The 23,821-nt window shown below is 34.3% G+C and overlaps 2 protein-coding genes across 3 annotated transcripts; one reads left to right on the top strand and one right to left on the bottom strand.

Annotated features, from left to right (window-relative positions):
* Positions 1-1,057: 1,057 nt before the first annotated feature.
* LOC137810150 (nuclear pore complex protein NUP58) lies at positions 1,058-5,979 on the top strand. 2 transcript variants are annotated; one of them, XM_068611297.1, is made up of 6 exons: positions 1,058-1,612; positions 1,752-1,866; positions 2,915-3,385; positions 3,894-4,392; positions 5,351-5,391; positions 5,559-5,979. In XM_068611297.1, exons 1-6 carry the CDS (start codon positions 1,356-1,358, stop codon positions 5,595-5,597), a joined length of 1,422 nt encoding a protein of 473 aa, XP_068467398.1. In that variant the 5' UTR covers positions 1,058-1,355; the 3' UTR covers positions 5,598-5,979. The 2 variants fall into 2 exon arrangements, with proteins under 2 accessions (XP_068467398.1, XP_068467399.1); XM_068611298.1 differs by having other exon boundaries at positions 5,351-5,415.
* Positions 5,980-8,198: 2,219 nt separating this feature from the next.
* On the bottom strand, positions 8,199-13,083 carry LOC137810149 (pentatricopeptide repeat-containing protein At3g50420-like). The gene is given in 4 exon segments (XM_068611296.1): positions 8,199-10,440; positions 11,550-11,851; positions 11,958-12,083; positions 12,661-13,083. Coding segments are annotated over 4 exon segments (2,937 nt in total). The 5' UTR covers positions 13,048-13,083; the 3' UTR covers positions 8,199-8,318.
* Between the last annotated feature and the right edge of the window lie 10,738 nt (positions 13,084-23,821).

Raw genomic sequence — 23,821 nt, 5'->3', positions numbered from 1 at the left:
TTTTTAAATAACAAAAAAAAAATTATTTTTTTACTACTTAGATGTTGATCAAATTCAAATAGACATTTTTTAAACTCTACTTGTTAGTAATACCGTGGAAATAGAAAAGGAGAATTAAATATACAGTCAAGTGATTGATCCAACCCCATTTGATATCAATAAAATGTTAAAAAAATCGAGGGTTTAAAAAATACATGACAAAATGAAGAGTACTAGGGTAACTATTTTTAGTTTTGTTTTAGTTTGTATGAATTAAGTTTTGTGCTTACATGTGGATTATATTTTTAAGAATAGAAAAGTTATAGTAATGCTTGAGATCATAAGAAAATAAATAGATTTGGAGAGATTTAAAATGTTTATGAAATTTTGATAATCCTAAATTAGATACCAATGGATTGTTTTGTTTTGATGTTTTAAATTTTTTGATTGGTAATTAAAATCAAATCAAATTCTTAAATGTTTATGACTAAACCATAAAACTTGATGCTGAAATATGAGATTCATATTGAATTATCTTATACATATAAAAAGTAATTAAAATTCAATAACTTAAATTTGTTATTTAAATCAAATATTTATAAACTAAATAATTCAAATATTATTAATTAATGTAATGCCTTTGAATATAGGGAAATGATTCATCAATATTACCCAAGTTTAACAAAATTAATGTTTCAATCATGTGATTAAAAAATTAAGTTAAAACATAATTATATATATATAATATAATATAATATTATATTACATTATATTATATTACGTTATTACATTATATTATATATTATATTATATTATCTCAAACACAATTAATCTAGTCTAATCCAACATACACAAATTATATGATTGGATAGATGTAATTAATTTTTAAATGCATTTATTTTATACCTTCTAACTTACATAATTCAGCAACTTTTTTATGTAAAAAATAATAACTTTCAATTATACAATATAATTTCATTTTTAATTTTATTCATGACAGACAAGATAAGGACGATGACAAGAGAGTGAAAAAAAGCAAGGAGGACTATTTAGGACAATTTAATCTCTTAACCACCCCACAAGGTAGACATGGAGATATGGGGGTGCAGAAAGAAATGCCCAATCAAACCGATTGGTATGAGGTGTGTTGTGGAGAGTGTTGTGAGACTTGAGAAAGATTCTGATTCTCTTCACTAAACCCCTCTCTACACAACTTAGTTCAATTCAATTCAATTCAAGCCGTGTGTGAATATGAAATTGAAACTTCCGCAAGAAAAACTCAATTAAAATTCCCCCCAAATTCCTGTGCATGTGTCGTCGCCTAGGGTTTAGGGAGGAGTTTTCTTCAGTCCGATAATAACACTCACAACACAACAATGTCATTTTCGTTGTTCGCCACGCCGCAGCAGCAACAACAACCGCAACCGCAGCAATCTCCTTTTCAACCCCAACAAACTAGTTTGTTCCTTCCGCAGTCGCAGCAGCAGCAGTTTCAACCACAACAACAGCAGCAGCAGCCGCAGCAGGCGCAACAGCAGTTGTTTTTGTTCACTAACGATAGAACACCCGCTAGTTATAGTACAAATTGGGCGGATCTACATCCTGACTCCCAGAAGATTCTCCTTCAGATTGAGTATGCTTTAATTTCACCAATTTTCCTCAATGTTTCTGCAAAAATGAGAGAGAGAGAGGAAGGTTTTGTGTTCAGTGGTTACCATGTGGTTATTGTTGACTTTTAGTTGCTTAATTAACTGTTGTTATCTGTTACTTAGGGAGCGGATATTGGAGTATAGAGATGAAAGTCAGAGACTAGATCAGTGTAGTCGTCTTTATGATTCTTCCGTCTCCAACGATGGCTTTGAGCTTGACGCGGGCCATATTGTTCAGGTGCTCCCTTTATGCTTTTGTTGGTTATTATTTGTCTGTAATCTATTCCATTCTTGTTATGTAATACTTTTTTTTTTCAAGTAAAGTCTTGTTCCATCGGTAGTAGAACTTATGGTAAAATGACAGTCTCCTCCTTGCAAGAGAGAAAAAAAAGTGGATTGATGTTTCTAGTTGAGGCATATTTGATTTCATCTGACTGGTTTTGTTGTAGTTTATATTCTAGTAGTGATGAGCTGACAATTAATGGACTATCTGTTTTTACGAAAAGCAGGGCCTACTGCCACTGGTAATTTCTGTTACTATCCTATAGACAGAACTAACATTACCATCCTTGACTTCTATAAGAAATTTAAATTTTCATTGTTTGTTGTTTGCAAAGTAAGGTGGGAAAGAAATTTATTTGACAGTCGCAACATTAAGTGAAAAGAAGTTGTGGCAAAATCAGTTGATTACGCTTGGATTATGTGGTTTGCTCTATTTTTCCATGAGAGCATGTTACATTGTTTGCAATGTAAAGTGGGAAAGAGGTTTATTTGTTAACAGTTGCAACATTAAGTGAAAATAAGTTGTAGCAAAATCAGTTGATTGTTGACACTTGGATTATGTGGTTTGCTTTATTTTTCCATGAGAGCATGTCACATTGTGACCTCAAAAGCACCAGATCTGGGAGTTTTTCATGTATTCTGTTTGTCACATATAGGTAGTGAATGTTTTAGGTATTTTAACCTTTATAAATGGGTTATTTTAAATTGTAGGTAAGTCAAGTCTTGTTGCAGTTGCAATTTTTGTAGGAACATGCTAACCTATTTTTAGAAATGTTAAAGCATGCTGCATGCTTCTTATGATGTGTGTTAAAGTTAATTTTAAATCCATTTTTCCATTCCTATCTGCTTTTCATGTATGGTTAGTCAACTTTCTTCTATGAACTAAGAATTATCACTAATGCTGACATGGTCAACTGGTCCCTTCTCTCACAAGATTGTGCTTATTGCTTAATGTAATCTATTCATGAAACAAATTTTTTTTTCTTCCTTGTGATGTTTGATAGGAACTTGGTGGAATTAGCACTGGTATGGAACGACAGAAAACTTTGCTACAGGAACTGATGTCCAATGTTAAGGATATGCTACGCAACACAGAGGTTGCTGTTCGTTCCTTTATGATACTACGCCCCAGGTTCCATCATCCCAGTGGGGGTTCATCAAGTGCCACTGCCCCATCACAGACTCCTGGAGTGACTATGGCACCTGGCTCGAGCGGCCAACCTATAAATGCATCCATAGTGCCTGTTTTTGACTTCTACAGTGGTCTTCCAAAGAAACCATCTCCTTTTTTACAGCAAACAATTTTAAGATTTGAGAAGTATCTTGGCGAGTGCCATCAGTGGATTGAAGAGTTGGAGCAGCTGCTTCTCTTGGACTCTGAGAGAAATGCTTCCAGTAACGGATCCTCATCATTGCAATCTCTTCCCAAGGTCATGACAAATGTGCATGACTTTTTTGTTCATGTGGCTGCGAAGGTAGATCGATTGCTCTTTTAACTAATATCACAACTATGAGTATATGCACTTTGTAACCCTATGAAGTAAAATTTACTTATTCATAAAAATACGACTTCCAAAATTTAATGATGGTAGAACTCTTATTTTTTATCACATGTCCTTCATTTTTTATCATATTGTAATCTGTGTATGTGTAGTTGGTTCATGTTAAATTGAGATCTCTTGTTAAAACTGAGTCTATTGTATAGGTCATTCACTTCGTCCATATTTATGCTTCTCTGGTACTTCAAAATTGTTATCATTTTCTGTATTTCATATGGAAATACTATACATAGTACCATGCTCTATTTTTTCTGCTTATTGTAATGAATGAAGGCCGAAATCTTTTGTATTAGTGATGATGACAAAATGTACAGTTGACATTTTTGCTAAAATGGTTCTCATGCATATATAAAACCATTCCCTTTAACGTTACCAATTCTTATTTATAGCAACAATAACCAGTTTTTAAATAATGTCTATTCAGGTGGAGAGCATTCATCAGTACATTGAATCTATGAAATCATCATACCTAGCTGATCAGCGTCGCCGGGGGGAGGTGAATGACCCATTTTTGGAGGCAGATCGGCGAGAAACTGCAAGACAAGAAGCTGCCTCAAAAAGAGTTCATCCAACATTGCATTTACCTGCAAATCCACAGCCCTCAACTCAAGTTGCTGGATTGTTTTCCAGTTCAGGGACTCAAGCAGTATTGCCTGCCCCACAGACATCTGCAGCAACTTCATCTTTGTCATCAGGAAGTGGATTCTCTCTTTTTAGTACACCGGCTTCTGCTCCATCCTCTTCTATGTTGTCATCTCTGTTTACGACGCCAACTCCTGCTCCAGTACCTCAAACCTCACTTTTTGGTTCTGCAACATCTGTACCTGGCCCTGCATCAACTCCCTCTCTGTTTGGTAATACCACTCCATTGTTTAGTACGACCCCAGCTACAAATTCACTCTTTTCAACTCCATTTGGTTCAGGTACTGTTTTGGGTCATATTTCTTAATCATAGTCATCCTACTTTCAAGTATTAATAGACATAGACTAGATAGGTGTTTTAGATAGACCAATGTTTTGGTAATCATAATTTCAAAGTTTAGGGCTGATGTTGGACCACTTAACACATAGGGTTTATTGGGAGAATTAAAGAAATGATGGTAAAGGGTGAGGTTTAAGATTTTAAATTTCAACTGAGGTTAACCAGAGTCAAGGTGATGTAAAGAAAAAGTGCATTACATATGTGAAATATATAAATAAAACCATGGAAAAATTGTTGAAATATATTTTCTAATATAATTAAATCAGTTTCTCACATTCGATAAGTATTAACATGTTATACTAAATCTATATTTTTTTAACTCAGATTAGTTCCACATCAATTTTGTAAGAGTAGAAGTAAAGCATTTTAATTTTTGTCCTACATTGCTCATCAAATTAGTAAAGAATGGAATAGGTGAGACTTGTCATTATTAATCAAAGCCAAACTTCTTGCATTGCAGTTTCCTGTTTGTCCTATGTTGGACTTGTTAATAGGAATATCGATTGTCGGTTGTAAATAAGGAACCAAATAATCAGTATAGTTAACAAGTTAAATTAGTTTTAATGCTAATTTTTCATTATTAAGAGAATTGAGTGAACCATGTAACCTTAATTGGTTCACATGAAGTGCTTATTCTGTATTGGTTCTGGCGCAAGTATTGGTTTTGGAAAATATGTTTATGGGTCGTTTGGACCGGTCCCTATTCCAGTTCTCTAGCTAATCTGTTTGGGTTTTGGAAATAGTCTTTTGTCCCCTAGGAATTTGGACATTCATTGTCAATTTCATATTTTTGGAGAATAGTAAAAGGAAATAAAGAATAGGGGAGGGGGTTTGGGGTTTAATTATCCTTAATTCTATTCTATATGAAATTTAACCATTTGCTCGGTTTTCTTACTCAGGCGCTGCAACAGGATCTGGGGCTAGCTTTGGACCTGGATCGGTAAAATAAATTTTATCCTTACTGGCACGTTTGTAGACTATTTCTGTTAATTATTTAAAACAATCCTAGTATGTCGTGTCTTGTCAATCTTAATAGAGTTAAGCATCGTGAATTGTGCTTTGTGTGATTGCATCTTCTGAATTTTCCTCTCTATGATGTTCTTGCAGAAAAATCCACGGGCGAAATCCAGAACTGCTCGACGCTGATAAATGTGATCTGAAAGCATAAACTTGATTGGAACCTTTCCTGCTGCCGAACAAATATGCTATGTTCTTGCTCCAAGCAATAGTTTTTTCCGAGTCTGTGATTGTTTGAATGTAGATGCCGCATTGAGGGCACTGGTACGTATCGTGGACATTCGGCCCTGTTTCAACCCATTGAGTTCTTCCATTAGTTACTGTTGACCCATTTTCTTTAACATTGTAGATTAATATAGGTTAGATGATTTTGAATGTTATATGTTGTAGCTTTGCTTTCTTCCTGGTTCCAGGTTGAGTTTGATACGTCCCTCGCTGTTGTAAAAGATATCAACTGCTTGGAAGATGTTTGGATACATTTTACTGATATATTATTGTAAACTTGGAGTAATTGGCCTTTAATTGAACTTAAAGCAACGAGACTTGTTCACTATTGGGGTTTACGGGGAAAGGAAGTTAGGTATAATTTTTCAGACAAAAAACACTAATCGGAGTTAGAGTAGGAGGAGCAGATGTCCTTAATAAAAACACTCTTCTCTTATAGACCTGTTTCACCCTTAATAAAAATAGAAATGGGATAGCGAAACCACACTACTGTTACCCATAAAAATCGTGATAAGGCTTTATTGGTACCTTTAGTATTTTTAAATTGTTAGTTTTTATTGATGTAATTTGTTGCTTTGTGCACTAAATCTTCAATAACAAAATTCGTTATTATTAAAATGAATTAAAAGGAGAAAAAAATGATAAGATTTGCTTTTTATTATTCAGTTAAAGGTCCAAGATAGCTAGGTTTTATACGCAGCGCAACAACGAAAATAAAATGGTCCTTCAGAATACTCTTTTTGAATGTGTAAAATCAAGTCATGCAGAGTATTAAACATTATCATCTCCCTTTCTACTCAACGAGTATGCTGACTTCATGATTCGCAATTATATGTTCCCAAACACAGAAATCTATTCCACTGGTTCGTTAGAACAAATCTTCTATTTTTTATTAAAAATAAAATGCAAATTAAATAGATCGAAAGGAAATGAATTACCTATCCCGATATCACTTTTATTTCATCTTTTTTGTACAGAAAAATAAATACACTACTACTTAAGTTATTTCTTTTATAACTTCTTTTGGCGAATGTTTGAAGGATACAAAGCAGCAACGATTTCTTGTATTATAAGATGATAACATAGTAACACTGCATAGTTTTGTATACATAAATATTCCAATAAATTCAATTTCATTATAAAAACTAGGTGGAAACAGAGGAGCGAACTCCATAGTTTTGTATACATAAATATTCCAATAAATTCAATTTCATTATAAAAACTAGGTGGAAACAGAGGAGCGAACGCTTGTATATCTATGTATTTATATTTATTATTATATATATATTTATATTTATTTAATGAAATATAGATTTATATATATATATATATATATATATTCGTATTTTTTAAATATCATATATATATATATATGTTTTAAAAAAAAATTAAATTCTTACTAGATGTCTTTATGCGTATTATTTAAAAGAAATAAAATTGTTGTTAATGAATATCTTCATTAATTAAATTATAACAGTAATCAAATTGAATAAAATATATCATTCCTAATTTTTTTAATTTTAAAAATTTACAAATTTTATTTATTATTTTCTAATTTGTGTATTATCAAGATTAAAAAAAAATAGATTGTTAAGTATTATGATTTATTTGATTTTCATAAGAAAAATAAAAATTGAAATACAACATGAAATAAATTAAAAAGTAACAAAAATGCATAATGGTTTTTGCTACTGCTATGACTAATGTTCTTTAGATGCTTTATAATAGATGGAACACTTGTCTTAACTACTGTGAAAAAATCAGTTTTAGGATTTCATATTTTTCATAAAGAGAATACATGTGCCGATAAACTTACTAACTCAGACTTTATTCATTGGTATATAGACTTTCATCTAGTATTTTCTTAGAGTTCTTTATTAATAGATATAGATTAGGTATAGATTAACTATGTACCAATAAAACAAATCACTATAATTAATTTAAGATCAAATTTGTTCATTAGTTATTTGATCTCACTATTATCTCAAAAGTTTCTTTTGAAACTTGCTAAACATACTTTGAATATATTCTTACAGAGACAGTGATTATCCACATATCAGAAAATTATCTTTGTATTTTCATATACTTAAGTAACTATTTTATATATTTTTATTATTTTAGGGTTACTTAGAAGACTTCGTAAAGGGTAATACTAGAAAAGGCACATCTATAACTTATTTTATAAATTCAGTCCCCTTTTTCTTAGCAGAAAAAAAAAACTAATCATGGCCCATTCAGTCCTGTGTAAATTTTGTTCATAGTATATTAGAAACAAAGCTTCTTAATATTTGACTGGATTCCCTTGGCTTGGCATAGATGCTAACTTTCATTGAAGACGATGATTAAATATAATCCTCCACATTGTGGCCAAGATATTTACAGTCAATTAAATGTTAATTTAATTATCAAGCATATTATTGTATCAGTGCCTTTAACAAATATTTTGATTTAGAGAAGAATATTATAAAACTTTCTGAATATAAAGAGAAGATGGAAAAATTACAATTCATTATCCTTGTCCACAGGGGTTCAATCATTATCTATTTCCTCTAACTGTATATACTTTATTTTCTTTGAATTACCGCTAGAGCATAAACTTAGTCTCTGTAACTTGTAGCGTGCATTTTATGTCTCTCTGTCATCATTTCCTGTTCTAATCATATTCCCTTTTAGCCTATGCAATTCAGCCTGCACCTCATCTGCCTTGGGGTGTGAATGATCTCCGGAAGAGAAAACATGAATGTCATTCTTGGCCTCAATCCAACTTAACCCTGGATCTTTCTCCAGCATCAATCCTCTCATATTTCTTCTTATTTCTGCAACTTTATCCCATCTACTTGCAGCAGCATAAAGATTAGAAAGCAAAACAAGCGTTGGACCATCTTCTGCTTTCAATCTCAAAACTTCATCTGCTGCATGAATTCCCACTTTAAAATTTTTATTTATAACACAAGCACTCAACAAAGTTCTCCATAGTTCTAGATTATCTTCAATATAAGGTGACTTGTTGATAATTTCTTCCGCCTCTTCCAGTAATGCTGCTCGACTCAGCAAAGTTACCATGCAAGAGTAGTGCTTAGGCCCAGGAATCAAACCAATGCGGTTCATATAATTCCAGAGAAATTTTCCTTGCTCAACCAACTTACGGTGGCTGCAACCAGACAATAAAGTCAAGAATGTCACTTGATCCGGAACCAGACCTTGTTTGAGAATCTCCTCAAAAAGTTTCAATGCCTCTTCGACCAGTCCATGATGACTATATCCACCAAGCATTGAGTTCCAACACTTCAAATCTGGGTCTGAAACTTGGGAAAATACGAAATATGCAGCTTCAAGGCTACCATTTTTTGCATACATATCAATTAGACTCCCACTAACAGACATTTCAACATCATAACCCACTTTAACAGCATAGCAATGAATTATTTCACCTTGTCTTAAAAGTGCAATGTCAGCACATGCACTAAAAACTCCACTGAGAACATAGTCATCAACCTCATGGGATTCATGAACCATTTCGGAAAAGCATCTAATTGCCCTAATTCCATCAGTCGTTTTAGAATAACCAGTGATCATTTCAGTCCAGAGAATAACATCCTTCACTGAGATTGAATGAAATACTTGCTGAGCAGCTTCACTTTCATGATTTTGGAAATACATAGACACTAGAGTGCTTCCTACAAATATGCTTCTCTCAAATCCCATTTTAATAACTTCAGCATGAAGAGATTTTCCATAACTGGAAGATGGGAATGCGCCAGTTGCAGATATAATGCTAGCATAGGTATAGTCATCCGGTTTAGGAAAACACATTTCTCGCAACTGAACAAACAAATTCATGGCCTTCTCTCCATCCTCATTCTCAGAATACCCAGCAATCATTGAATTCCAAGAAACTAAATCCGGGTATTCCATTCTCCTAAAAATCTTATAGGCCGTTCGCGTATTGCCAACGTTGCAGTACATGTCAACAAGGGCATTTTGTAGATGTAAATCCAGTGGCACATTCCTAACAATCACATGGGCATGAATCAATGTCCCAGAGCGATAATCCTTCAGATGACTACAGGCATTCAAAACCATACAATAAGTGTACTGGGTTGGGACAAAACCAACCCTCATCATTGCAATAAATAGCCAAAAACCTTCCTTGGTCTTATTATTCTTCAGATATCCCACAATGAGAGAATTCCAAGCAACATCATCTCTATCAACCATTTCCCCAAAAACCAAGTCAGCTGAACTCAAATCCCCGCAAGTCGAGTACATATTAAGCAAAGAAGTTTGGACACAAATATCATTCAAACCCAACTTGAAACCCTTGGCATGAAGCGATGATCCAAACCACCAATGCTGCAGCAAGGAAGATGCTTGCAGTAAGCTAGTAAAAGTCATGCTAGAGGGCATAAGGCCCTTAGTTTCCATCTGGATATACAGTCCAAGAGCAGAAATGGCATGGTTTGATGATGCTCGAGAGTAGGCGGCAAGAAGTGCATTGTAGGAAACAATAGTTCTGCGAGGCATTTTGTCGAACACGAGGTGAGAATCTGTGAGCGAACCACACCGTGCGTACATAGAGAGGATGTTGTTGTACACAAACGGAGATTGGGGGTTGAAGACAGTGGAAGTAGTTAATATGAGGGCGTGGAGCTGACGCGCCTCTCGCAGTGAGGTGGTGGTGGTGCATTTTTGAAGAAGAGACAGAGCATGACCCTCTGCTACACAAAAACATACTTTGTTCATGTAACTGTTGCATGCGTATGTCTTAGCCAAACCACAAACAATTAGTATTTCCGTTTCTCTACTGGTGACAGGTAGGGTCGCCTGCATAGGTGCGTCCACACTTGGGTCCACAAAAAGTGGGTTGGGTTGATCCGTCCGCATAAAATTTGTGGACTGATTTTTCTAACCCGTCTTGTCCGCGGGCTTGCGGGCCAGCCTGCATAAGACATATTTATTAAAAAAATAATTTTTTAAATACAAATTTTGAATTTTTTTTATTTAAATGCATTAGGTAAATGGTCTCATAATATTATTTTCATGAAACATGCGTAATAAGATGTTATTAAAAATTTCGAAATGCAAAATATGAAGTTACGTGAAGAAAATATGGAGGTGTAGAAAAAAAATTTATACATTTTAAAGTTATGCGGGCCAACCCGCTCCGCTCCGCACTTGACCCGCGCGGACTGCAGATTATACGGGACGGACCTAAGCCGGCTAGCGGGTTCAAATAAACAACCCATCCCACATTTTTTTTAGCGGGCTGCAGACCGGCACACACAGCCGCCCACTTTGCCACCCTAGTGGTCAATGTTTATTTTATATATCTAAATTTTATAATAAATAAATGCTTCTAAATATATAAAGTGTATTGTATTATCAAGCGTGATGTGCATAGAGTCTCAGTCCATTTTAACTAGTCTATTATTTTCTAATTTTTTTCAAATTGATTCTACAATTTTTTTATTTTTAAGTCAACAATCAGAGTTATTTATCTAAAATCAAAAGGTTCAAAATTATTTCAGCTAAAAATAGACCAAAATTATTGTATTATATTATACTCTATTACAGGGTATTAACCAGCCATGCTAATAAACACAAATGATCAAAATCTCAGCCAAAGAAAAAAAGTCTAAAATTAATTTCTCTTTATATATAGCATTAATCATAGCACACTGTTTTTTATTTAGAGAAAACAGTATATTCCACAAAGTAAAAACAGGTACACATACAAAAGATAATTTTATTCATAAAGAAATAAAACACAATATTGTTTTGATTTTATGAAATTGATTATGGATAAGCATAAAAATATAATTTTATGGACGAAAGTCTGCAATGAGAGTGAAGGACCATAACAAGATTAGAATTAAGTGCGGTTAATTATCAGCAATCTCTAGGAGAGTTGAACACAGATCCTTGGTTTTGCTAAGCATAGGCATGTGATCTGCTCCATTGATCTCCCTCACAATACCAATTCCAGCATTTTGGATCATCCATTGTTGATACTCTTTTGGAATTGTCAAGTCCTCACTGCAGACAATATAGGCACATGAAGCAGACCCATAACCCTCTTTGGAGAAATTCTGTGCCTCAGAAAGTTCTTCAAGAAACAGTGACCCTTTTCTTACCAGAGTCTTGGCCAATTCCAGATCCTGCAAAATCCAAGCCAAAGAAAAAACATTTTAAAATTCAATTGCTTTGGGTGTGGTGCAATGCAATGCAACCAACCATTTGTATTGTGACTCTATCTGTGACTACCTCAGTGGAGCAGAATTGATACACCGCAGTGGACAGAAACTTGGTACCAAAAAGCGTCGTCGTTTTGCTTCCATTTTTCGAGACCTCGCAGTCCATCCATTCACTAATTGGGTATCTATCACAGAACTGTCCATATCAACAACAAGGTTAATTAATTACTAGTCAACAACTCATATATGGCATATGTACTCACTCAAGTCTAATGACATTTAGGATATAATAAATACTTAATAAAGAAGTAGTTCTAACTGACATTAAATGAGTCAAAGACACACTTTAAGATATACATTTATGATATCATGAGGTCACTACACACGTTTTGAGGACCACTACACATCTCTGGATGAACTGATTACCTAACCCACGTAAGTGGGGGCCAAGTCAACCTATAAATAAGATTTTGAAGGAAAAAAAATGTACGTTTTTCATATTCTAAGATAACAGACCAAAATACTAACACTGACTTAAGCGTCAGAGTGCAATCGCAGGTACCCAACCCAACCCATAGAGCACATACAGCGAAAGATTACCAATAGCAGGTACCAGTGAACAAACATTACCAAGATCCATCGTCCTAGATTAATTAAAAAAATACTATAAACGGCATATAATGAATATGAAATCAAATTTGAGCAATATTGTGACGAGGAGCAAGGGAAACTAAACTAATATCGTTATTATTTAGTTTTTAATAAAAGCATACCTGTTCTAAGACATAGGAGGGTTTGTGGTGGGTATCAGGAACAAAAGCTGCGAGAAAAACTGCGAAAGATATTTTTTCTGGAAATTTGTCCATTGCAAGGGCTATGGTCATCCCTCCAAAGCTATGTCCCACCAGGACGATTGTTTCCGTAGGAGCAAGAGACGCCAAAAGATCCAATAAAGGTTTGGAATAGTGAGAAAAAGTGTGGATGTCTTCTATTTTCTCTGGTTTGATGCCTGAAGCTGCAAGGTCAAGGACTGTGACTTTGTGGCCAGCTGATTCTAAAACTGGCTTCAGCTTGTACCAGCACCAGCCACCATGGCCAAGACCATGCACCAAGACAAAGCGCTTTTGCTTCCTCTCATTCTCACTCATTCTGCCTTTCATTCTCCACTGCTTTGCTCGCTCTTCACCTGTAATGTATGTTTCTATCTATCTATATTAGGGGTGGGCAAAAAAACTCCAAGTTGGACAAACTCTTCTATTTTTTTTACTGATGTAATTGATGGAGATTCTACATCGACTCTTCCATTTTTTTACTGATATAATTGATGGAGATCCCACATCGACTAGAGATGAAGACAATTCATTGTATATAAGTGAGTACAAACTTCAACCCTATGAGTCGGTTTTATGGAGCTGAGTTAGACTTAAAGTCTACTTCGTAACATGGTATCAAAATCATTTGATCTTATCCTAGCGAGTGTTTGTTAAGTTTATCAGCACCATCCATAATATGTTATCCTATGCACCATATTCATTTATCTAAATATAATTTTTTATTTTCATCCACATTCTATGAATTTTCCACATCAAAATTTTATTTCACTTTAACAGACTTTAAAAATAAAAAAAATACAGATTTCCAATTTTGTCAGTACACTGATCAAACTTTATTTCTTTTTATTGACTCACCAATCACCTATGGCATTCTTATGCACGAGTATGACTTTTTGTTAACAAATAAGATGTTTATAGGAATATCATACTAAGTCTTAAAGTTTCTCACTTCTTTTCACCTTCATATACTTCTCCATTCTTCTTCCTTTTTCATTTATACTTTATTATCCTCGTTTTTTAATTCTTAGAATAATTTATTTTTATTATTGTTATATGTTTCAGAAACGGTTAATAGTGTATGGAACACAATCTGGGTCGGAGTGGTTAGAGAAATATGGAGGAATAACTTAATTTTCAAAAGAGGAGTGGCGGATGCGTGCGAAGTATTTTCTTTGGTGCAAGTAAGAGTTTGGTATTGGGTCTCTTTAAATTTTAGATCAGCCTCGTTTTCTTTTTCCGATTGGTGTTTAGAACCTTTGTTGTGCATGAGGTTAATTACTTAAGTGTGTTAGATATAACTTGGGCAAGGTAAGTTTTTGTTAGTTTGAGAGGCTTTAGGTAGGAATCGGTAGTTGGGTACCGTGTATAAGGGTTGAACCACCCCTGAAGTGGTTCTTATTTATTTATTTATTTTTTATTGCCGATAAAAAAAAATTATTGTTATTTTCTTTTTTTAAAACTAGAATTCGTTCTATAAAAAAACTTAACTGTCACAAAATCAAATATTAAAATTCTAAAAAATTTGTTTGGATATTTTTACTTTTTATTTTTTTATTTAGTCTATTTTTTTTCTTCACAAACAATTTTTTTATTTTCTTCACTTAAATATTGCATAGATTTTCAGTTGTTTTCAGTTATACACATGGAAAAGACCATACTATGCAAGCAATACTATCATCAAGAAATTTTATCAAAAAATATATTGATATTTAGAGAATATTCTATACAGTAAGATTACACAAAAAGTGTTATAGTTTGAGCGTTGTGATAATGCTCAAGCATTAATGAACATTTGAGTAAGAGACAAAACCAACTTTGTCACATTTGGAGATAGTCTCTTAAACGATAATTGTTCGCTCAAATGAGAGAGATGTCGTCTTTTATAGAGTTATATTGCTCAAGTGACATACTGCCACTCAAACCAGACAATTATTCTAAGTTTAAGGAAGCAAGGTTACTCAAGTGAGATAAATTTACTCATATATGAAGGAGAAATGATATTTCAATTAACATGTAACGTTATGTAGTCATATATGTGTTTATATATGTTGAGTTGCACGTTTAATATGTTTATTGAAACATGCAACCAAGTAGTTTACCAAACAATATTTTTCTTTATCATCTTAAACTATCTTTATATTTATATGTATATCTATTTTTCTCAATCATTTATCCATTTTAATATAACTATATTACAATAATTACTCATCATAAATTCAAAACATCATTTAACTTATTTGTTTATATGAATTTTAATTATAATATAAAAGTATTTATTATAAATTATAATTATATGCATCTACAGTACATATGCTAAATGTTATTTTTTAAATACATCATATCAGATTTTTTTGTTTTGTTTTTGTTACTGTAATTCTTAATAGATATTCAACATTCACTGAAGACATTGTAATGGTGTGAAGTTGTATATGTATATAAGTAAGGTTCTCAACTAATCACACAGCTAGCGAATACAACTCTCGGATTTAGATAATACTAAAAGATACTAACAGTGCCTGTGAAAGGGTGGTTAGGATGGTGACTGTATGACTGCTATAGAGTCATCCTGCAGGCAGAAGAGGAATATTCAGAAGGATTTACAGGAAGAAGGGATTCAGAGGAAGAAGAATATCAGAAAGAATCATACCCAATTCATGACTGCCCCCTAGGTCATATCCTGTGAGCCTCTTATTGGTTGTACGTGTTCTGCTGCTTCTTCTGATGCCCTCAGTGTGTGTGCCCTCATCCACGTGTAAGCTTTTTCTAACTGTCTGGCCATTTACCAAAAACCCCTGCTCTTTGGTTCTCTTTCCTTTTCTGCCCTTTATGCCCGTAACAATACCCTCCCCATTGGAAGCAACCTTGTCCTCAAGGTTGAATGATGGAAAGGCTTCTTCAATGTTTGAGACATCTTCCCAAATCGCAGCATGTGGAGGAGTGTTTTGCCAATGGATTAGCACTTGAGGAATCTTCAATTGTCCTCTCAACAAGGTTCTTGATGCTAATACCTTCTGTGGTTGCAGTACTGGTCCTTGAGTCAGATTCTCGTTTTGGATAGGAATGTAAGGATCGGCATGCTGTCCTCGAAATTTTTTTAGCATAGAGGCATGGAAACTGAGTGAATCTTAGCTTCATCAGGTAGTTGGAGCCTATAGGCGACTGCACCAACCTTAGCTAGTATTGGAAATGGCCCAAAGTATTTCAATCCCAATTTCTGATTAAGTCTCTTAGCCACGGTTTGCTGCTTGTATGGTTGGAGCTTAACCAGGACTAAATCTCCCACTTGAAAATCAACTGATCTTCTTTTCTTGTCAGCATATTGTTTCATATAATTCTGAGCTCTGAATAAGCTAAGCTTCACTTGTTCTATTATCTTGTCGCGCTGCAATAGATGAGCTTGGACAGTAGGTGAATCATGCTCATCCAACTGGTATTTAATCAGTGTAGGTGGATTTCGTCCATAAAGTGCTTTATAAGGAGGCATGCCAATGCTGCTGTGGTGACTGGTATTATACCAATATTGAGCCCAAGGCAGCAGCTTAGACCATTGGCTCGGATTGTTGAAGGAAAAACACCTAAGATACATTTCTAAGGTTTTGTTCAGCACCTCGGTCTGGCCATCTGTTTGGGGATGATAAGCCGAGCTCATAGCCAAAGTAGTACCCTGTAATTTCCAAAGTTGTTTCCAGAAAGAGCTTATAAAAACCTTATCTCGGTCGGACACGATGGACTTTGGAACGCCATGCAATTTCACCACATTGTTGATAAAGGCACCAGCCACTTGTTTGCTGTTAAAATCAGACCTCATGGGAATGAAATGACCGAATTTGGATAACCTATCCACAATGACCATAATGGCAGTAAAACCTTTTGAAGGAGGAAGACCGATGATGAAATCCATAGCTATATCATCCCATACTTGGAGAGGAATAGGGAGAGGTTGTAAAAGCCCGGCAGGAAAAGCTGTTTCAGTTTTGGTTTGTTGACATATCTTACAGTTCCGTACGAACATTCGGATATCGTGATGCATATTCACCCAATAGAACTGAGAACATATTCTAGCAATTGTCTTGGCTCTACCAGCATGGCCTCCCACTAAGCTATTATGAAATTCGGTCATAATTTGCTGTTTTAATTCCTCATTATTAGGAATAACTGTTCGCTTGGAATGTCATGGTGAACAGCAAAGTGCTTTACTGTTTCTGGGTCCGATTCGAGTTTGGCCATGATGATTTGTAACTCAGGGTCCTCCTTTATCTTTGCTTGTATGGTGTGTAGCCATTGGTTGACCGGTGCAGATATAGCCATGGACATGCATCTGGACAATGCATCAGCGACCACATTTTCTTTTCCCGGCTTGTATTGAATTGTGAAATCATATCCAAGAAATTTAGGAAGCCATTGTTGTTGTTCTGGGGTGTGCAGGGATTGATCAAGGAGTTCTTTCAAGCTTTTCTGATCTGTTTTGATGGTGAACTTGTGGCCTAGCAAGTAGTGCCTGAATTTGGCAATTGCTTGAGTGATGGCATATAACTCCCTAGCATAAGCCGATTGCTTCTGTTGTCGTGCAGATAATTTCTTAGAATAATAAGCCACAGGATGAGCTTGCTGCAGTAAGACAGCTCCAATTCCTATCCCTGATGCATCTGTCTCAAGAGTGAAAGGTTGAGTAAAGTTGGGTAGGGCTAATATCGGTGACGAGGTAAGAGCTGTTTTTAGTTTCACAAACGCGTCCTCTGCTGTCGTGGTCCACTTAAAATTATCTTTCTTTAGCATATCTGTTAGCGGGATTGCCAAAGAGGCGTAATTCCTGATAAACCTTCTATAGTAGCCGGTGAGGCCTAAGAAGCCTCTCAATAACTTGAGAGATGTTGGTTGTGGCCAATCCTTCACAGCACGGATTTTATCTTCCTCCATTGCAATACCCACATTGGATATAGTGTGACCAAGGTAGTCAATGGTGGTGGCACCAAAAGAACATTTGGACAGCTTGGCAAAGAGATGTTCCTTCTGTAAAACTTGCAAAACAGTCTCCAGATGTTGTAAGTGAGAAGACCAATCGGGACTATAACCCAATATGTCATCAAAGAATACTAACACAAATTTTCTCAGCCACCCTTGAAAAATGTGATTCATGAGACTCTGGAAAGTAGCAGGCGCATTAGTGAGGCCGAATGGCATGACTAGCCATTCATAATGGCCTTGATGAGTCCGAAAGGCTGTTTTATACCTGTCTTCAGGTGTCACCAAAATCTGATGATATCCGGACCTCAGGTCAAGTTTAGAGAAATGAGTGGCTCCATGTAGTTCATCAATTAACTCATCGACTGTTGGGATGGGAAAGCTATCCTTGATGGTGAGAGCATTAAGAGCCCTGTAATCCGTACAAAATCGCCACGTGCCATCCTTCTTCTTCACAAGAATGATTGGTGATGAAAATGGACTCGTGCTTGGCTGGATGAGCCCTGCATTCAACATCTCTTGAATCATTTGCTCTATTTGAGCTTTTTGGCTGTGAGGATACCGGTAAGGCTTAACCTTGACTGGGTTGGATCCTTCCAATAAGGGAATAGAGTGGTCATGCAGTCTGGGAGGGGGTAAACCAAGGGGAATATCAAACACTTGTCTATAAGTGTTCAATAAGGGCACAAGTGCAGGCGCCATGTGGTCTGGCAGCTGCCATTTGGTGTTATCTACTGCTGTTGCAACCCGAATGGCGTAGCACTCATGAATGGCATCCATGCTATAGAGCCTGCGGATATGATGGTATTGGGCAACGTCAAGGTTTATCTGGTTGTACTTGTCCCCTTGTAGAGTAACCTGTTGACCTTTATAATGGAATTGGATGTTGAGATCCCTATAATCATGGATGTGAGGGCCTATAGTTGAGAGCCAATTGGTACCAACAATCAAATCAGCCCCAGAAACAGGTAGTAAAAAGATAGGAAGATCTATTTGTGCACCCTGCATATTGACAGAGATGTTTCGAATGTAGCCCTCAGTTTCCAATCTATTTCCATTTCCCACCATTACCCGTAATTTTGGACTTTGTTCCACGTCAAGCTTCAGGAACTTAGCCAATCGTGGTTGAAGAAAGTTGTCGCTGCTACCGCCATCTATCATAACTTGAATGGCCATACCGTGCAGATCTGCTGCAAATCGGATAGTTCGGGCATGTCGAACACCTTCAAAAGCATCCAACGATAAGTGGAGGTCTTCAACAGGGAGTTCAGTTGATGAATCGTCAATGTCTGGAGGTTCTGGTGGTTGCAGTACGATGTCCCTTGCACTGTCGTCCTCATCAGCTTGCAAAATCAGCAAATGTCGGTTGGGACATTTATGGTTGAAGGAGAATTTTTCATCACATGTATAGCATTGGCCCTTTTCTCTTCTAAGTTGCATCTCTGCAGAAGTGAGTTTTTTGATTTGGTTGGAATTGTATATTGGTTTGGTAGATGGTGTGGGAAGTAATGGGGGTAGAGGACTTTTAGGGGGTGCAAGGCGAGAATGATGGGTGTTATAGTAGGTGGGTTTGGGGTTGAAAGTTCTGGCGATGGTAGTAGATGAGTGAGGCTTGGTATTAGTGTTATATCTGTCTTCATACAGCTTAGCAAACGCCACAGCTCTCAATAAGGAAGGTGGGGATTAGGCAATCACATCTCTTTGTAACTCCGAATGCAATCCACTAACAAAACAATTCAGCAAAGCTTCTGGAGGTAAGCTACCGGAACGGTTAGCTAAGGACATAAACTGGAGATAATAGTCAGAAACCGATCCTTTTTGTTGGAGCTTAAACAGAGATGCTTGTGGACAATCAAATGGTGAAGGGCCAAATTCAGTTTCCAAGGCTGTGGTGAGAGCAGTCCAAGAGAGAAATGGGTTGGTTCGTTGAATCATTTGGAACCAGGGAACGACATCTTCTTCCATATGAATTGCAGCAATAGTTAATCTATCCTCATTAGCAGTACCATAATAGTCAAAAAATTGTTCCGCCTTGAAAATCCAAGCCATCACATCCGAGCCATTAAATTTAGGAAAATCTAATTTCACATTCCTAATCTGAAATGCTTGCCGATGCTGAACTGTGTGGGTTTGCGTAGAATTCATGCTAGATCCACCATGAAGCTGGGCTTGGGTTTGAAGCAGGGATTCCACCAGTGATTGAAGACGCTCCATGCGCGCGTTCGCTGCCGCCTCGACCTGTGCAGTGTGCGCACGTTGTTCTTGGTCACGTAACTCCAAGAGGTCCATAACGCGTTTTAGTTCCGCGTCGTGAGCTCGTATCTCCGCGGCCATGGTGGCCATTCTGGTGTTATCAGCCATGGTGGCTCAATGAAAGCACCTATGTAATGGTGTGAAGTTGTATATGTATATAAGTAAGGTTCTCAACTAATCACACAGCTAGCGAATACAACTCTCGGATTTAGATAATACTAAAAGATACTAACAGTGCCTGTGAAAGGGTGGTTAGGATGGTGACTGTATGACTTCTATAGAGTCATCCTGCAGGCAGAAGAGGAATATTCAGAAGGATTTACAGGAAGAAGGGATTCAGAGGAAGAAGAATATCAGAAAGAATCATACCCAATTCATGACTGCCCCCTAGGTCATATCCTGTGAGCCTCTTATTGGTTGTACGTGTTCTGCTGCTTCTTCTGATGCCCTCAGTGTGTGTGCCCTCATCCACGTGTAAGCTTTTTCTAACTGTCTGGCCATTTACCAAAAACCCCTGCTCTTTGGTTCTCTTTCCTTTTCTGCCCTTTATGCCCGTAACAGACATGAAGAAGAAGACGTTGAGACACTTGAAAAGGAAGTAAAACGGTGAAAACAAACAAGGGAATGAAACCAGGAGTGAATACTAATGTTTGTAGACAAAATGAAATAAAGTTGTGTGACTCTATAATTTGTTTTGTTACCGTAAAATTTATCTAGGGTTGGGTTCTTCCTTTTACACACTCTTATAAGTAATTGAGATTTTAATTTTTGGTTTTTTATTTTTGATTTTCGGTTTTTGAGTTTTTAGCATGATATTTACGATTATACTCTGACACTCAAATTAGTTTTCGGGATCTAAGTAGTGGATATATAATATAGTTAGAAATTCATTCATTTTTACATTTGGTGTCCACCTATTTAAAAATAATGATATTGATTTTTTTATATTGTAGGGATAATTAGGTTAGATTCAAGTACCATTAATCATATTTTGTAGATTGTTTATTATGCAGTTTTTGTTAATTATGTTGTTAAGCCCTTAATTCTGATTAAGAGGTGTTTATCGAGTATGTTGATGAGATGTCAGGATGTTAAGTTAGACCTGGAAATCTTGAATATTTGGATACATGACCTCAATATCTTGGATACTTGAATAGTACACTACATGACCTTGTCATCTCGAAACTTGATAATACAAATATTATTATTTCGATATTGAACAATAAACTATGAGACTTCGTCATCTCAAAATTTGATCAACACACTATATAACTTTATCATCTCATTCGATAGTAGATATTTCTCCAAAATTAAAGAAAAAAAAAGTCTTCAATTATGAGATGAAACGAAACTCGTTCCATTTTTTTTCCATAAATCCATTCATACTTATAAAATCAAATAGAGATATCACTATTATATTTTTCTTCCATTACACTTTCTCCTCGTCGAATCGTCATAACAATATCGTGCACTATCATTCACCTTTTCCACCTTCATAATTTATACCACCGTTTTCAATTTATTAATGGTGACTAATCTTATAGATAAAAATGTTATTGAGAAGAGAAATCTATTATAATTATTTTTTTTGTTAAAATTAGTGGTCCACAGAATAAATAGATATTTCATATAAATATGTAAATAAATATATAAATGATCACGGATCTTTGCTTCTAGAAGTGGACCCTAGTGACCATATAATGGAAGTGGTTACTATTTTTGACACGACAAATGTTTCGGGCATTATTAGTTCTTTTTTTAAAAAAAACAAAAATCTGCTCACTTTTTGGGCAGAGTAAACAAGAGAATTTCCTACACTTAGATCTACTTTATTGGTGAATTGTCTCAATCTATTATTAACTTAAATAATTTAAATTGATACTAAATCTATTTTTTTAAAATAAACTAGTTTGATTTTTTATAATTTAAATTTAAATAATTAAATTAAAATTAAAATCTATATTTTTTAAATAAAATAATTTAGAGGTTTATAAGTAAGTTTGGTACCAATTTTAAAATTGCTATTTTTTTTTTCAAAATTCATTATAAATTCAAAATAATTGAAAATCAAGGATACCGAATATGTTTATTAGACACTAACTCTATAATGATATGATAAAAAATATTTAGTGTGAAATGAAACTCGTATTATATATATATAGATATAGATGGATAAATATAGTTTATTTAAATAAATGTTAATAAAAAATATACAAGATATGATTTGAAAATAATCCTTCATGTAGATTTAACCTAATTCAATTTTATAATTATTAGTAATATGAAGATAATTTTTTTTCAATAAAAGTGTACTTATATATATATATATATATATATATATATATATATATAACTCTCAATTTACAGGTGTTATGCATATATATAATGTTTAGTGTTTTCTACCTAAGTGAAAATATCTTGATATTCAAGAAACATACTGTTACATTAATAATTGAGATGTCGTCAACATCACATTTCAATTCTAAACTTTTAATTAATGCATAATTTGTTCTTCCTTAAGAAGTGACCTGAATTCACATTCAAATAATGTCCTAAACATTGTGTCTAACTCTACAGAAAACTTATATCAAATATAAGAAATTGTTTTGTTTTTAAATTATTAATTAATTAATTACACATTTTATGAAAAAATAAGATTTCAATAGATTTTTATTTTAAAAATATTATTAGAAAATATATAATAATATTAAATTATTTTTAATTTTGAATTGGTTTTTGAAAAAAAAATATCAATGTCAAAAAATCAATATCAAACTTATTTATAAATATCCCAACTACTTTATTTTAAAAAATATATGAAATTGAATTTAAAATCTAATTCAATTATTTAAATTTGGACCTAGATTCAATTTTTTTTAAAATATAGATTTAAATTTAATTCCAATGAAATTATTTGGTCAGTGTTCTTACAAAATATGAAGGGAGAGTGTATTCAATTAAGACTCCGTTATTTTCCAACTATTTCACTCGTAGTTGTTCTTGAGTTATTTTTCCTTTGGCAATTTGACTTTCTTTCTCGACATGGCGGAATGCAATATCAACTTCTCAACATGACACACCGAGAAACTCTATGATACTTAAGTTAGTTTTAATTGTTAAGTGTTCATTAAATTGTCTAATTACTAAATTAAATGCATTATTATTTATACTAACCATTAATAGACTTAATGAACCCATTACATTGTCTTCACTTTAGAATAAGTCCACTAATATAATTGTATAATTAAACTTTATTTTAAACTTTTGACTTTAATTAATATTTAATATTTTTTTGCCATATTTACGTGTCATTGTTTCAATAAACGAAATGATATTAAACGTTGTTAAATAAGTCATCCTAAAAATCATTCAATCTTTTAGACATTTTACCTTTCCACTTACTAGTTCACTTAGATTACTCCTAGTTTTATACTATTAAAGATGACAAATATAATATATAGGAACAAATCATAATGATTTGTTTGAATTAAATGATAAGAAATGATTTTTTGAATTAAATGATAAGAAATGAGGGAGTAGAAAAAGAGAAAAAAAGAAAAAAAAATATAATAAAGTGTAAAGAAAGAAAAAAATGAGACAATGTTACGATTTTTGAATTGAATAGTGGTGTTATGCGTAGAAATATTTGAAATTTTTTAAATTGATCAAATTGTGATTTTTGTTGTTGTAGGTAGAAGTCCATATTGGTTAATTGATATTGGGACCAAAGGTAAAATTTTCAGTTTTAAAAATGGTTAATTCAAGTGATCATTATTTAAAGAATGTTGCTTCTAAAAGAAAGAAGAGTTCTCACTAAAACGGTATGTATAAAAAAAAAAAAAACTACATCAAAATTTCTACAACATGCAATTATCAAATCTTATTT

This window comes from Phaseolus vulgaris, chromosome 2 (genome assembly GCF_000499845.2).
Source record: "Phaseolus vulgaris cultivar G19833 chromosome 2, P. vulgaris v2.0, whole genome shotgun sequence".
NCBI lineage: Eukaryota > Viridiplantae > Streptophyta > Magnoliopsida > Fabales > Fabaceae > Phaseolus > Phaseolus vulgaris.
This window is presented reverse-complemented; position numbering and strand designations above follow the sequence as displayed.